Raw genomic sequence first — 13,584 nt, 5'->3', positions numbered from 1 at the left:
AGGCAAAGGAGGAAAAACCCAACACCCAACCCCAACCAACCAATTTTCCCCTGCAGCCGCTGCAACCGTGTCTGCCTGTCCCGCATCGGATTTGTCAGCCACAAACGAGCCTGCAGCTGACGTGGACTTTTTACCCCCTCCATAAATCTTCGTCCGCGAAGCCAAGCCAAAGAAGAAAAAAAAAAGATATTTAATATTAAACAATATTTAATGTGTCTTAGTAAAATGAGTCATGGGTGGACAGGGTCACACAAAGGTCACATAACATTTACATAGACACCATTGCACTCAGAAAAACAGTTCATTTCGGAGTCGCTGAGACTGGAAGAACCAGACCATAATGGAATGGAAGAGAGTCTTAATTGATTCCAGGACAATAGACGTGTATACATAGCATTCTGCTGGCAGTTGGTCAATTAAGCAAGTTCTTCCTGGAGTGACACGTGCTCAGGCTTTCCAGAATCATAAACCATTTGAACCTCTTGGACAGAGATGAGGTCTGAAGTTTTTAAGGATGTGAAGTGATAATTTGAAGGAAGGTTTGTGTTTTGGAAAAATTAAATTGAAACAGTGGTGATGTCATGTCACATGATTTCAGAGAAACATACAAATGAAGGCACAGAAACCATACTGAAGTGATTGACCATCCTGTGAAAAGCACAAGGGTAAAACAGTAATCTCTGGAGAGAGAAGGAGACGCTGTTCTGTATTGTATTATCCTTATCATAGGAGATACTCAAAACAAGAGGCTTTAAAGTAAGACCACTTCACTCTTGATTAAGAAAGAAATCATTGTGAAGATCACAGTTCCGTAACCTTAACAAGATAGGGGGGGGAACTTGTGAAAATACTCGTATGAAGAACATCTCTCTGAAAGACAACTCATCAAAAGACTTGGGAGTTTAAAGAGATCTGAAGACATGATGTTTAAAAGTGTCATAATTACTTCTGAACTGTGATTTACAAGTCTTCAAGCAACACAAAATGTTTGATGCTGAAGTTTAAAATTGACTTTTCAGACAAGCTCAAACTGTAATGGTTTGGATTTTGACACACACAAATTTACATTTGTGCAGAGTGGCAATTAAGTTAGAGTTAAGTAAGAAATGCTATGTTATTAATTTAATCAAAACTATTATTTTGAATTTACCATTGTCTGGTGAATTTTCCTTTGCTGTTCCTTTGTTAGTTCATAACAGAGTAAAAACACGCAGTAAATGCAGGAGGAACTCAGCCAGTCTCACAGCATCAAAATATATTACTGATGTTTCAGGCCTAAGCCCTCCCTCAAGGTATGAACAAAAAGCAGGACTTGGTGTAAATCTTTTTGCTTTTCCTTTGAAGAAGGGTTCAGGCCCGAAACGTCTTTACCTCTTATGGTTGCTGCAAGACCAGCTGAGTTCCTCAAGCACTTCTGTGTTTTTCCTCCTGCAAAAGGGCAAGGAGGAGAAACAGGAGAGAGGGAAAAGATGGGAAATGGAATAGGGACAGAGATGAAATGGGTATAGAAAAAGAGGAAGAATAGCAGGAACACCGAGTGGGGTAAGGAGGGAAAATGAATAGAGAGTGAGGTGGAGAAATGGGACAGGAGGGGTGGGGGGGGGGGGGGAAGTAGTGTAGAAGTGGAGCAAGAGTAAAAGATCAAGAACAACAAAGAGCCATTGTGAATTATAGCCAGAGTTCATACCAGTGAGAGCTGATAGTGGGTGTAGTAGTAAGGCCTACCTGATTATATTGTGAAGGCCAGTCTGAGAGGACAGAATTTGATAATATACAGAGTATAGCTGTTAGTCAAAGACATCTGGCAGCGTTAATTTAATTGTCCTCCCCTATAATCCCAAAGCACTGTAACACAAGTTGTTTGTATCGAAGATGAGCCCCTGGTGACAGCATAAGTACTCCATAACCTTTCTTCAGTTCTGGCCCAGCAGACCACACTTCTTAAAAACCTATTTATAATAACTGAATAATTGAACAAAGGATTTTTTGGATTTTTTTGCAGAGTGTGATCATTCTGTTCAGTCACATTCCCCTAAATGCACACCTTCAAACAATGCAGGCTGGGCCTATCACATTTGCAATTGAGAGACTTAACCAACCATTTTATGACATAAATGTTCTATTAAACCCCTTAGCACATCTATCGACTGTGATCCTTGGAGCCAGTTGGTAACACCTTTGTGTGGCCATATGAAGTAAGCAAGAAGCTGTATTATACAGCAAAACACCCTGGTACCCACCACCTATGGCGATTGGTAAATGTTAGATAAGTGAATTTTTCAGTTGCTTGAGAGTGCATGTTGTGTGATTGGTGAACTGACTGATAGAGTGCGCCAATTTTAAACTTTCATATTTTTACCTATTAACTTTCCACTATGTTTTTGCTGGTTGCTTGAAATCCGGATAATGGGAATTTTTCTGTAATTTTATTATTAACTCTGTGTTAAAATCAGTGCCACAGAATCATGATGGCAAAATACTGATCTTTTCATGCTTAGACTTCTTAACATCAATACCTCTGAAATTAATTGAGGCAGTGGAGGTAATGCCATTTTTTTTAAAACATGGCCTTCCTTTACAGACTTGCAATTTGCATCAGAGATCCAGCAGCAACATAAATGTTCTGTTTACATCCATGCAAGGATAATAAAGCCAATTCCAAGCTGCTGGTGAAACTCAGGAAGTCAGGTAGCATCTACAGAGGCCAAAAGATGGTCAATGTTTCAGGTCATGACCCTGCTTCGAGGCTGAGGATAATGTGTCCAGATGTTTCTGTTCATTAAAGGTGAAACTTGCAGGTTCTCTTGAACAAGGAGTCCGTAATGTCAAGAACATATGGTCGCTTTGTGTCCAGTCATACAAGTCATATAAGGGAGGAGTAATTTCAAATAAACAGAAGATGGAGGTGGCATATCTTGTTTGCGTATCCAAAGGCACAAGGTCAAAATACTCCAGGTCCTATCAAGAAGAGGGCACTCCTTCAGCTTGGTCAGTCACTGACCTTGGGAATCCCTAGCAAAATAAAGTGGGCAAATCAACATCAAGAACCTATTGCAGGGGTGGTTTAACCCATAAACCTAAGTGTGTGGCTGTGAGTCAGCACTGAGGAGAGGAGTAAGAGAGATTTTTCTCAAACTGCAAACTAGTGCAGACAGAGGCATCTGTCTGCCTGTCTGTTAGCATGTTGAAGATCAACTTGGTCCCTGAGTGGTCAGTCTTATAGCTCAGGCAGACTACATCAACAAGAATGGATTGTAGAGCTTTAACCTTCAAACTGTGCCCTCCATAATGTTTGGGACAAAGACGGTTTCCCCCCCCCCCACCTTTATTTTCCCCTGTGCTCCAATTTTAAAGTTGTAATCAAACCATTCAATGTGATTAAAGTGCACACTCCAGATGTTATTCAAGTTTATTTGTGTACATTTTAATTTTACTATGTAGAAATTACAGCACATTTTATACAGTCACCTCATTTCAGGGCACCATAATATTTGGGACATAGCAATTAGTCATGTTTAGTATTTTGTTCAATATCTCTTGCAGGGAATGACTGCTTGAAGTCTGTGATTCATAGATATCATCAGGTGCTGAGTATCTTCTCTGGTGATGCTCTGCTAGGCCTCAACTGCAGCCATCTCCAACTCCTGCTTGTTTCAGGGGCTTGTCCCCTTAAATTTTGTCTTCAAGATATGGTTGATTGGATTTTGATCAGGTGACTGACTTGACCATTCAAGAATTTAATTATGAAAAACTCCTTTGTTGCTTTAACAGTCTATTTGGGATCATTGTCTCGCTGTTGGATGAATGAATTCAAAGGCATTTGCTCAAACTTGGGCAATGTTTTTATACGCCTCAGAATTCATTTTGCTACTGCCATCAGCAGTTACATCATCAAAGAAGATAAGTGCCATACATGCCCAGGCCATAACACCATGTTTCACAGATGAGGTGGCAGTTCTTTTCTACCACCATAATTTGCTTTTGTCATCACTCTGATACAGATTAATCTTGGTCTCATCTGTCCAGAAGACATTTTTCCAGAATTGTGCAGGCTCTTAAATACTTCTTGGCAAACTGTAATTTTACCATTCTGTGGCTAACTAGTGGTTTGCATCTTGTAGTGTGACCTCTGTCTTTCTGTTTATGAAGTCTTCCATGGACAGTAGTCATTGACGCATTCACACCTACCTCACGAAGAGTCTTTCTGATCTATCGGACAGGCATTTGGGGATTTTTCTTCATTATGATGAAAATTCTTCTGTTATCAGCAGTGGACGTCTTCCTTGGCCTATCAGTCCCTTTGCAGAGCTCACCAGTACTCTTTCTTCTTAATGATGTTCTAAACAGTTGATTTTGGTATTCCTAATATTTGGACAATGTCTCTTACTGTTTTTTCCTGATTTTCAGCCTCATAATAGCTTTTTTGACTTTCATTGGCGCAACACTTTTGAAAAGTGGCAACTGGCAAATGGAAAAATCACTTCCAAAAGTGATCAAAAGCTTAGAAGCAAGCCAAGCTCTCTTATACCTGGAGCAATGAAGCAATTAAACATGCCTGAGTAATCACAAACATCTGTGAAGACAAATGTTCCAAAAATTATGGTACCCTGAAATGGGAGGATTATGTATACATTAAAAAAAATGCTGTAATTTCCACATGGTCAAAAACAAAATGTATAAAATGACTTTGAATAAAATCTGGAATGTGCTCTTTAATCACATGAATTGTTTGATTACAAATTTAAACCTGTGGAGCAGAGGGGTAAATGAAGGAAATAAGTATCTTTGTCCCAAACATTATGGAGGGCACTGCATTTCTGGTGAGGTCATACTTTCTTCCGCACTGCTCATTGCTGTGGAATATCTCACTCTCGGATGTCACTTCCTACCAAGCAGATTTTGCTCTAGGTCGTGACCTGACAGCTCAGTACAGCAGGCTTCTCACCTTAATGTATCACTTCTCCTAAAACAGCAAAGTCTGCTTTAGTGATGAGGTCTTGCTGTTGCAGCTGCAAGGCTATGTATTGGCAGCTGAACAAGATTTTTGTGGGATTTTTTCCAGAAGCCCCAGTTTTCAAATAAGAGAGTTTAAAAGAATAACATCTGTAGAGCTACAGTTAGAGTGTGAGTGCAAATTCACAATACTCTGGCAATGTTTAAAGACATGACAATGAGAGAATGCAGGGTTTAAACACCAATTTGAGAGCAAGTCAATTTATAGGCAGCAAGTTAAACGTGTTGTGCCTATGTATGAAATGTGTTCCAATTTCCCATTCAACACTTACTTCATGGCTGTCAAGGGAGCATTCAATGAGAAAGCTTTGTGTAGCCATTGTGCAGCAGAAGGTGAAATTGCTGCCATTTCAGAAATAGTTTGCAGTAAATGTTTGACGTGATCGGTGACTAGTAGAGTCCCACAGAGATCTCAAGGATTTGTTCTGGGACCCCTGCACTTTGTGATTTTTTTTTAATATAAATGACTTGAACAAAGAAGTAAGAGGGGTGATCAGTAAGTTTGAAGATGACACAAAGACTGGAAATGTGGATAATGCAGAAGGTTGTCTAAGTTATAACCGGATATAGACAGGATGCAGAGTTGGGTGGAGAAATGGCAGATAGAGTTCAATCCAGATATGTGGAAGTACTACACTTTGGAAGGTCGAACTTGAAGGCTGAATGCTTGTAAATGGAAAGATTCATGACAGTGTGGAGGAACAGAGAGATCTTGGGGTCAAAGTCCATCGATTCTGCATGTTGATAGGATGATTAAGAAGGTTTATGATATACTGTCCTTCATTAGTCAGGGAATTGAGTTCAAGAGCTGCAAACTAATCCTGCAGCTCAAAAAAGGGGCTTAGAATCAACTTGGAGCATTGTGTCTGCTTGCCTCATCGCAGAAAGGATGTGGAGGCTTTAGAGAGGATGTAGAGGATATTTACCATGATCTCCTCTCGATTGGAGAACATGTATATGAAGGTTGACAGAGCTAGAGTTTTTTTTAATTTGGAGTAATGAAGGATGAGAGGTGACGTAATAGAGGGATACAAGAAAGGCATAGATAGGAGGTATAGTCAACACTTTTTTTTCCCACCAGGGTGACAGTAGTAAATATCAGAGAACATCTGCTTAAAGTGAGGGAGGAAAGTTTAGGAGAGACATCAGAGGGAAGTTTTTGTTTAAAACACAATGGTGGCTGCTTGGAATGCATTGCTAGGGTGGTGGTGAAGACTGGTACAATAGGGGCATTGAAAAGATCTTCATTTAAGCACATGGAAGCAAGAAAAAATAGTGTTTAAGGTCTGTGAGGTCAGGTAGAATTAGATTGTTGAGTATAGGTCAGCACAAAATCATGGACTGGGCCTGAACTGTGCTGTAATGCTCTATGACCTGTTAAAATGCAGGGACTTGGAGCCTTCTTGTTTGTGGTGAAAGCTTCCATAAGCATCCTTGCAAATCAACAAAAAGCCTGGACCTATGATAAACCTTATGATAATGTATTGGATTGGATCTTGAACACAGAAGCACAGAAATTACTCGCAGATGCTATCTGGCTCATCTATCAAAGCAGTTCACTGCATGGTGTGTGGTAAAAGAGTCCCCAATACAAATGCTGTCCAAGTCCAGCACCATGTTATACCCCATGCACCAGACACATAGCTATTAGTTTCAATGGAAATTTTATAGCTGTGAAAAAGGGCAAGAACAGCGTATTTTTAAAAATAATTTATTCTTGCATTTGTTTCAAATCCAGTATTTTATGTCTATTTTTACTATACTTGATAGCATTGACAGATGGTAACGCTGTAAGATTTGCTGTCTCACAAAATTGTATTCAGTGGAGCTTCATCTGGCTAGTCTACAAATCGCATGCCCTTTTTACATAGATTGCTTATGTAAATGGGAAATCTGAAAGGTGGATTTAGGGTTTACGCTGCTGAGTTCTTTTACATAATGATCTGGCTTCCAGGGAAAAAGAGGGTGGGATGTGATTCACACCAGTGCCACCCTCTGCTGTGATGTAGAACATGCGTGCCAGGAAGTGAAATCACTCTGAACACAATAATGTTGAGCGCTGTGCCAGATGCACTAACAGTCTCTCTGTCCGAGCGGGAGAAAAGGAACAAGGATGTTTTAAGTTGAACATTTTACTGTTTGGTGTACCAGAGGAGATGTTTATGAAAAGAGATTTTTTTTTAAATGAAAGCAGGAAGCAGTTTTCTTGCTTTTGCATCTTTGTGGCATTTGAGGTCAAGACGCCACAAGAATCAGAGAACTACGTCACCCCAACCGTGCTTCTCTGAGTAGCATTGCAGTTCTTTTTACACCAGGAATTAGGCCCTCTGGTTTTAGCATTTTAAATGAAAACTGTAAAAGGTTATGCTTATACAAATAGACTATTCAGGAGATTAAATAACAACGGTGTTTTCCTTCGCGATCATCAAAGCTCATGGAAATTTTGGTCCCTCACATTTCACTGCTCCCAATCATCACCTCCCCCCCCACCACCCACCAGTGTGCAAACGTGAGGCATTATCTTAGGACAATGGCGGCTTCCGTTAGTTATTCGATATCTGTTACATTCGCATAGTTTAAAAGTTCAAACAAGTAAATTCCACTGCCCTTTTTGTCCCTTTTATATTTTGCTTGCTGCATTTTCTTCACTAGTTTTAGTTAAATGCTACATTGAGAGTAAAAAAAGAAACTCAGCAGGTACTTTATATAACAAAGATAAAGATCAGAGTTTAATCGTCTCAGGTTTGAACCCTTCATCAATGTATTAAGCCTGAAAAATTGGTTATCTGTTATGTAAAGTACACCGACCTGCTGAGTTTCTCCAGCATTGCTTTCTATAAGCAACAGAAAAACATCAGTCGCCGGCTGAGGATTTCATCGCCACCCCCCTTTTGAGCCGGTTTCAGCACTCATCCGTTAGGTGGAAGACACTGCGACTTTGCTCCACCTCTGACAGTAGGTGCCTAGGTGGAGGGAACCCGGAAGGAAATGGACACAAGGATCCACCTTATTTGCATTTACGCAGGTAAGAATAGGAAATCCAGAGATAATTTGTCTTGGAGCCTCTATGTAAAAGGGGCTACATATGGCTTTATCAGTCAGGTTCAAGTCGAGTGGAATTACATTGGGGTTGCAAAGTACAAATTGCTGTGGGCCAAACACACTCAGGAAAATGCATATCTTTCTATTCTAATGTTAATTAAATTCATCTTGGAATTCAGCAGCCAAAGTTCTTTTAAGAAATAATATCTAATTCTACCCTTTTATGATGAACAAATTAATATCAATACAATGCATTAATGTAAAGGTGAATACAGCTCCTCTGTTTCGTTACAATTGTCCGATACTAGACAAGCATTCCAGTTCTTTGGGAGCTAAGTACATTAGCAATTGCAGGTGAACCCAGTGATACATCTGCATTAAGAAAATAGCTACAGAACACAATCTGCTTCAGAATTATGGAATTAAAATTACCTGCAGGATTGGAATCACAGGATATAAAGCTTCGAGTAACATGTTCCAGGTTAAAGTACTCATAACTAGATAGCCCTGCATTAAATAGAGGAGAATGTCCTTTGCAGCAGTGTTCACCTGCAGAATGTAGAGAAATTGAATTGTTAGCAACTAACATCTCCTTAGCAAATCATTGAAAAACCAGATGATATAGAAAAAAAAATCAAAAATACGGTTTTAAATTTTTTTTTTGCAGGTGACTGTTTTTGGACAGGTCAATACAGCTAAAAATTGGTACATTAAATGAATAGAAAGTTGGTGGTTGCAATTGATAACATACCCAAAATTCAAAAGGTGGGGGGGTGGGGGGGGAGAAGGGAGGGTCACATGTTGGCAAAGCAAGGGTGTTAAAGTAAACAGATTTTCAACAGTAGATAATATGTACAATTTGTAAAGTGTTACCCTAAGAATTAATCAATAGGTTTTTTGACTCTGATGTTAATTACAGGATGGCCATACAGTCCAATACATGCTGAAAGGCTCTCTCTATTCAAGAGCATTCAACTGCAATCTCTCATTCACCTAAATATACAGGTATACCTTGTGTAACACTGTTTTGAACAACATGGGTTTTGATATAACGCGGTTTGAAATTTCTGACCTGCAGTTTTAAATTTGCAACGCTAAAAGTTTAATTGTTATTGCTATTTAAACCACCGAATAAAACTTTGCAATGCTTGACTCTAGTTTAAAATATTTGAAATATAGGCACTGAGCTGTGGAATAGAGAGAGTTAAGTGGCTGTGTAGAAAGTTATTGCTGTCCCCGCTGTGATCGGGCTCCCTGCACTATCCCACAGCACGTTGCCTTTTTTTGTCTCTGCTCTAATGTGGCAGACCAGCAAGTTTCCAAACCACTGAACAACGCCAATTTATATGGAGCTGAACCCCTGGAATTTGTTTGCTCAGTCGGTTTGGGAATGGTGGGCATATAAAAATGGTTGATGGTGGTTCCAATCTAACTTTGGTGAAAGTTTCATGTGGGCAATTTGAGGCAATTCTACATTAGACAAATATTTTCTTAAATAAACAATGTTCACTTATTGCTAATAAAGATCTTTGTTATTTTTCAGTTTTATATATCCCTTTTAAATATTTTATGCCCATTTGCATAAAAGTTCTAGGTAAAAGAATAATTATAGGATTGGAATGTATTACATTAAAGTACATTATAATAATGCTTTGAACAGTGTGGTTTTCCATTACACTGAACTTGTTTGGAGCGTATTAACCATGTTAAGCAAGGTATCCCTGTAGTTCCTTTTCAGACACTCAATTAAGCCATTCTGAATACTATCTATGAATCAGTGCCCGCAGCTAACTCCAACAGTATATTTCAAATCCAAAACACTCACTAGGTTTAAAAATATATATTTTTCTCCCATCACATTTGATTCTTTTGTCAATCACCTTCATTCTGATGCTCTCGACTTCCCCTTCCAAAAAAGCATATTTTTGCTTCAAGATTTGCATCCTCCCCTTTTCCTTGGAAATCTACCCACCTTCTCCAATCACTGATCTCTGGAACCATTTTGGTAAATCTCTACTGTAACCTGTCAAAATCCTTCATGCCTTCCCTAAAGTGTCATACCCAGAACTTTACACCATATGACCAAACCAGTCTTTTATAAAGATTCAGTACTTCAATTTTTTTTAAATGCAAATTTTAGACACTAAAAAATACAGTGTGATGTTTGACTTTCTATATCCATGATCAACCAATCTTTGCAAAGTTCTGCTCTTGAACATTCACTGGACATCTATTAGCACCTGGGAAAAATAAATGACAGCCCAAAAGTATGGAAATTCCAAACCATTTTCTCCTTGCAGGAATTTACACTACTACTTTTGATTCTGGAATCTAATGAATGCATTCAGGAAATGAATAGCTCCAACAAATGCAGCAAGTATTTTGTTCTAGATTTTAAAATAAATTATTCCTAGATTTGAATATACATCTAAAGAAATTAAGATAGATGTGTCAGGATTTTATCATGAGCACCAGTTTTTGGACTCTGTATAAAATTTCATTTAATTTACTATCAATTTGAAGTTTTCCACATTTTTGTTGCCACAAGTAGTATAAAAAATGTTATATCACTTGACCAAACAAACACGAGCCAACTAAATAACAGCTCCTGTTTAAGTTGATTTTTTTTTCAGCATCAGATCCTCCAAGTACCTTCTTCCATTTTAAAAGCCTTACATCTCCACTTTCACCTTTGTAGTCACCAGGCTATACATCAAGTACCTTCTTCCATTTTAAAAGCCTTGCATCTTCCACTTTCACCTTTGTAGTCACCAGGCTATACTCCAAGATGTATAGCCTGGTGACTACAAAGGTGAAAGTGGAGATGTAAGGCTTTTAAAATGGAAGAAGGTACTTGGAGGGACCTCAGAAGCACTTTGAATGTTGAAAGACCTGGATAGAATAGATGTGGCAAAGTGGTTTCCTATGGTATGGCAGTCATGAACAAGAGGGCACAACTTCAGGATTGAAGGGCGTCTGCTTTGAACAGAGATGTGGAGGAATTTCTTTAGAGAGTGGTGAACCTGTGGAATTTGCTGAGTCATTGGGTGTATTTGAGACAGAGATTGATAGCTATCTGAATAGTCAAGAGTATCAAAGGTTATGGGAAGAAGGCAGGGAAGTGGGGCTGATTGGGAGAATGGCAGAGAAGACTCAACAGGTTGAATAGCCTACTTCTGTTCCTATATCTTCCAATCTACATTCTAATCCTTGATCAGGATGTTTCCGGTCTGGAATGGTGTTCAGTATGGTAGTCACAAAATAAGAATTAGAAAAGTAAAAGGGAACAAATTACATATGAATACACTTAACTGAAATGGGACCAATTTCAAAAAGTTGAATGCGGACTGACTGGCAGCTATCAAACATTGCAGGCAAGAGAAGCTTACATATAGGAGATGGGTCAGCTATTGGTTAGATTCATTTCAGTGAAGGTGATTGTGTGGATAGGGTTAAAGGAAGGAGTTGAACATCTCTGGATAACATTAAAAAGAACAATTAATGGGATAAGAGTATCACTAACAATGCAAACATTTATTCTACAGCAATTGTGAGGTGTTGGATTTAGGGAGGTCAAAAGGGGAAATTACAGTTACTCACAAGATCCTTGGAAGCATTGAGATGCAGAAGGAGCAGAGGTCAAAGTCTACAGCTCCTTGAAAGTGGCCATGCAAGTAGATAAGAGAAAATTTATAATTCAGGAGATCATTTGGCCTATTCTATCATTCTCAGTTGGAAACCAAAAGAGCTAATTAAACTCATTGCATCTTGTAGCACCAGGTCAGAGGCCATGCTGAATAGCCCTACTCACTTGTGCACCCAAGAAATGATCGCTTCGTGAGCTCGTCTGCCACTTCCACCGTTTCTGGCAGAGTTTCAGACCCTTCTCACCCTACAAGTGAAAAATACTTTCCCTCTCGCATTTAATCTTTCCACCGATGATTTTCTTTGGATGTCCCGAATTTTAGGATCCATCTGTTGAGCTTCTGTGTAATATATCTTAACCCCTCATAATTTGATACACCTTCAACCTCCAAGAAAACAGCCATGCCTTATTTCATCTTTCCAGTTACAACTTTTCAATGCACCTCAATTTCTTATTGAATTTTTGTTTATTGTCTCTGTATTTCAGTTTGTTTACATTTATTATCCCTTTACAGTTCTTTATTTGTTTTCATGTATACGCTGTGTACAGTTTTTTTTTGCACAACCAGTAAGTGGTGATTCTGCCTTGCCCACAGGAAAAAAATCCTCAAGGTGGTACGTGATGTCACGTATTTACTCTGACAAATAAATCTGCAATGGAATAGTCTCCCAGTCTGCCATTCAACGATTCTCCAGATTATGTCAAATTCGAACACCCCCACACCTCAAATTGGAAGAAAAAGAATCCCATTCCTTGTTATCTAAGCAGTAGGAAGGAAATCTAATTAAATACCTTCTCAACAGAGTCTTGTAAACCAAAAGTGCATATTTCATACAGAACGCGAGGGTGCAGGAGGAAATGCACACCATGGGAGACAGATGATACTGGTTTGGTAACGTTGGAGATTCCCAAGCAATCCTTTCCAGGAAAATTTAAAAAGAACATTTATTAATGGATTCAATACAAGACCAATTTTATACCTTACCATGTGCTAGTCATGGTATTCAGACATATTCCATAAAACCTCCTTCTGTTAAACTCCAAGCAAACACATCTTATTTTTGTTCCATTCTTGCCTAAGATGTGTTTCGTTCAAGTTTGTTTCCATCTGACAGTACAGACACAACCAGACAAAACAGCATTTCTCCAGATCAAGGTGCTCATAAAGACAGTAACACATTTTTCACAAATTCAACACACAATAATTACAAACATAAATATATATTAATAATTTACTCTTCTACTTATAAGAGACCCAAGGTCACAGGATACCATTCATCTATCTCACAGCCTGCGGGAAGAAGCTTTTTCTCCTACTGGCAGTTATGATTTTAATGCTTCTGTACCTCCTTCCTGATGGGAGTGGGTCAAAGATACTGGCTTCAAAAGATGCAAAGTTTCAGATTTATGCTCAACATCAGAGCTTCACTCAGTTGACATTTCATACATTTTTTTAAAACTTATTTATTCATTCAAAAAACAAATAATATGACATATGCAGCAATTAAACATGAACATGAACTTTTTTTTATATATAGAGAAAAAAGAGGAAAAGAACCCCCCCTTCAGCCAACTCTCCTAAGAGAGCCATAAAAAAGAAAAAAGAATATTAAAGAAAAAGTTTAATATACATAGTAAAATTTAGTCAATATAAATTGAAATGTAAATATTCCGAGTATAACAGCCACTTATTAATTTAAAAAATTATAATTATCATGCGAAACATATGTAATTTTTCCATTATTAAACAATATGTCATCTCATTATGCCATCTATTAATATCAATCATATTTGTTATCTTTCCACGTACTAGCAATAGTTTTTTGCTACGGACAAAGCTAAATATACAAAAGCAAGCTGGAACTTATCTAATCCCAAACCTT

At 38.4% G+C, this 13,584-nt stretch overlaps 1 protein-coding gene across 5 annotated transcripts in view; it reads right to left on the bottom strand.

Moving 5' to 3' along the window:
- rttn (rotatin) overlaps positions 1-13,584 on the bottom strand; it is a 397,420-nt gene that overhangs the window by 306,064 nt on the left and 77,772 nt on the right. For all 5 annotated transcript variants that reach the window (XR_011352026.1, XR_011352027.1, XM_069920391.1 and 2 more), the window contains exons 15-16: positions 12,494-12,619; positions 8,488-8,604 (exon numbers count right to left, since the gene is read on the bottom strand). Coding sequence is in view for 3 of the 5 variants with exons in the window: in XM_069920391.1 (XP_069776492.1) it covers positions 8,488-8,604; positions 12,494-12,619 (243 nt within the window). In the remaining 2 variants the exon portion in view is untranslated. The remainder of the gene's footprint in view (positions 1-8,487; positions 8,605-12,493; positions 12,620-13,584) is intronic.

This window comes from Narcine bancroftii, chromosome 2 (genome assembly GCF_036971445.1).
Source record: "Narcine bancroftii isolate sNarBan1 chromosome 2, sNarBan1.hap1, whole genome shotgun sequence".
Classification (NCBI taxonomy): Eukaryota; Metazoa; Chordata; class Chondrichthyes; order Torpediniformes; family Narcinidae; genus Narcine; species Narcine bancroftii.
This window is presented reverse-complemented; position numbering and strand designations above follow the sequence as displayed.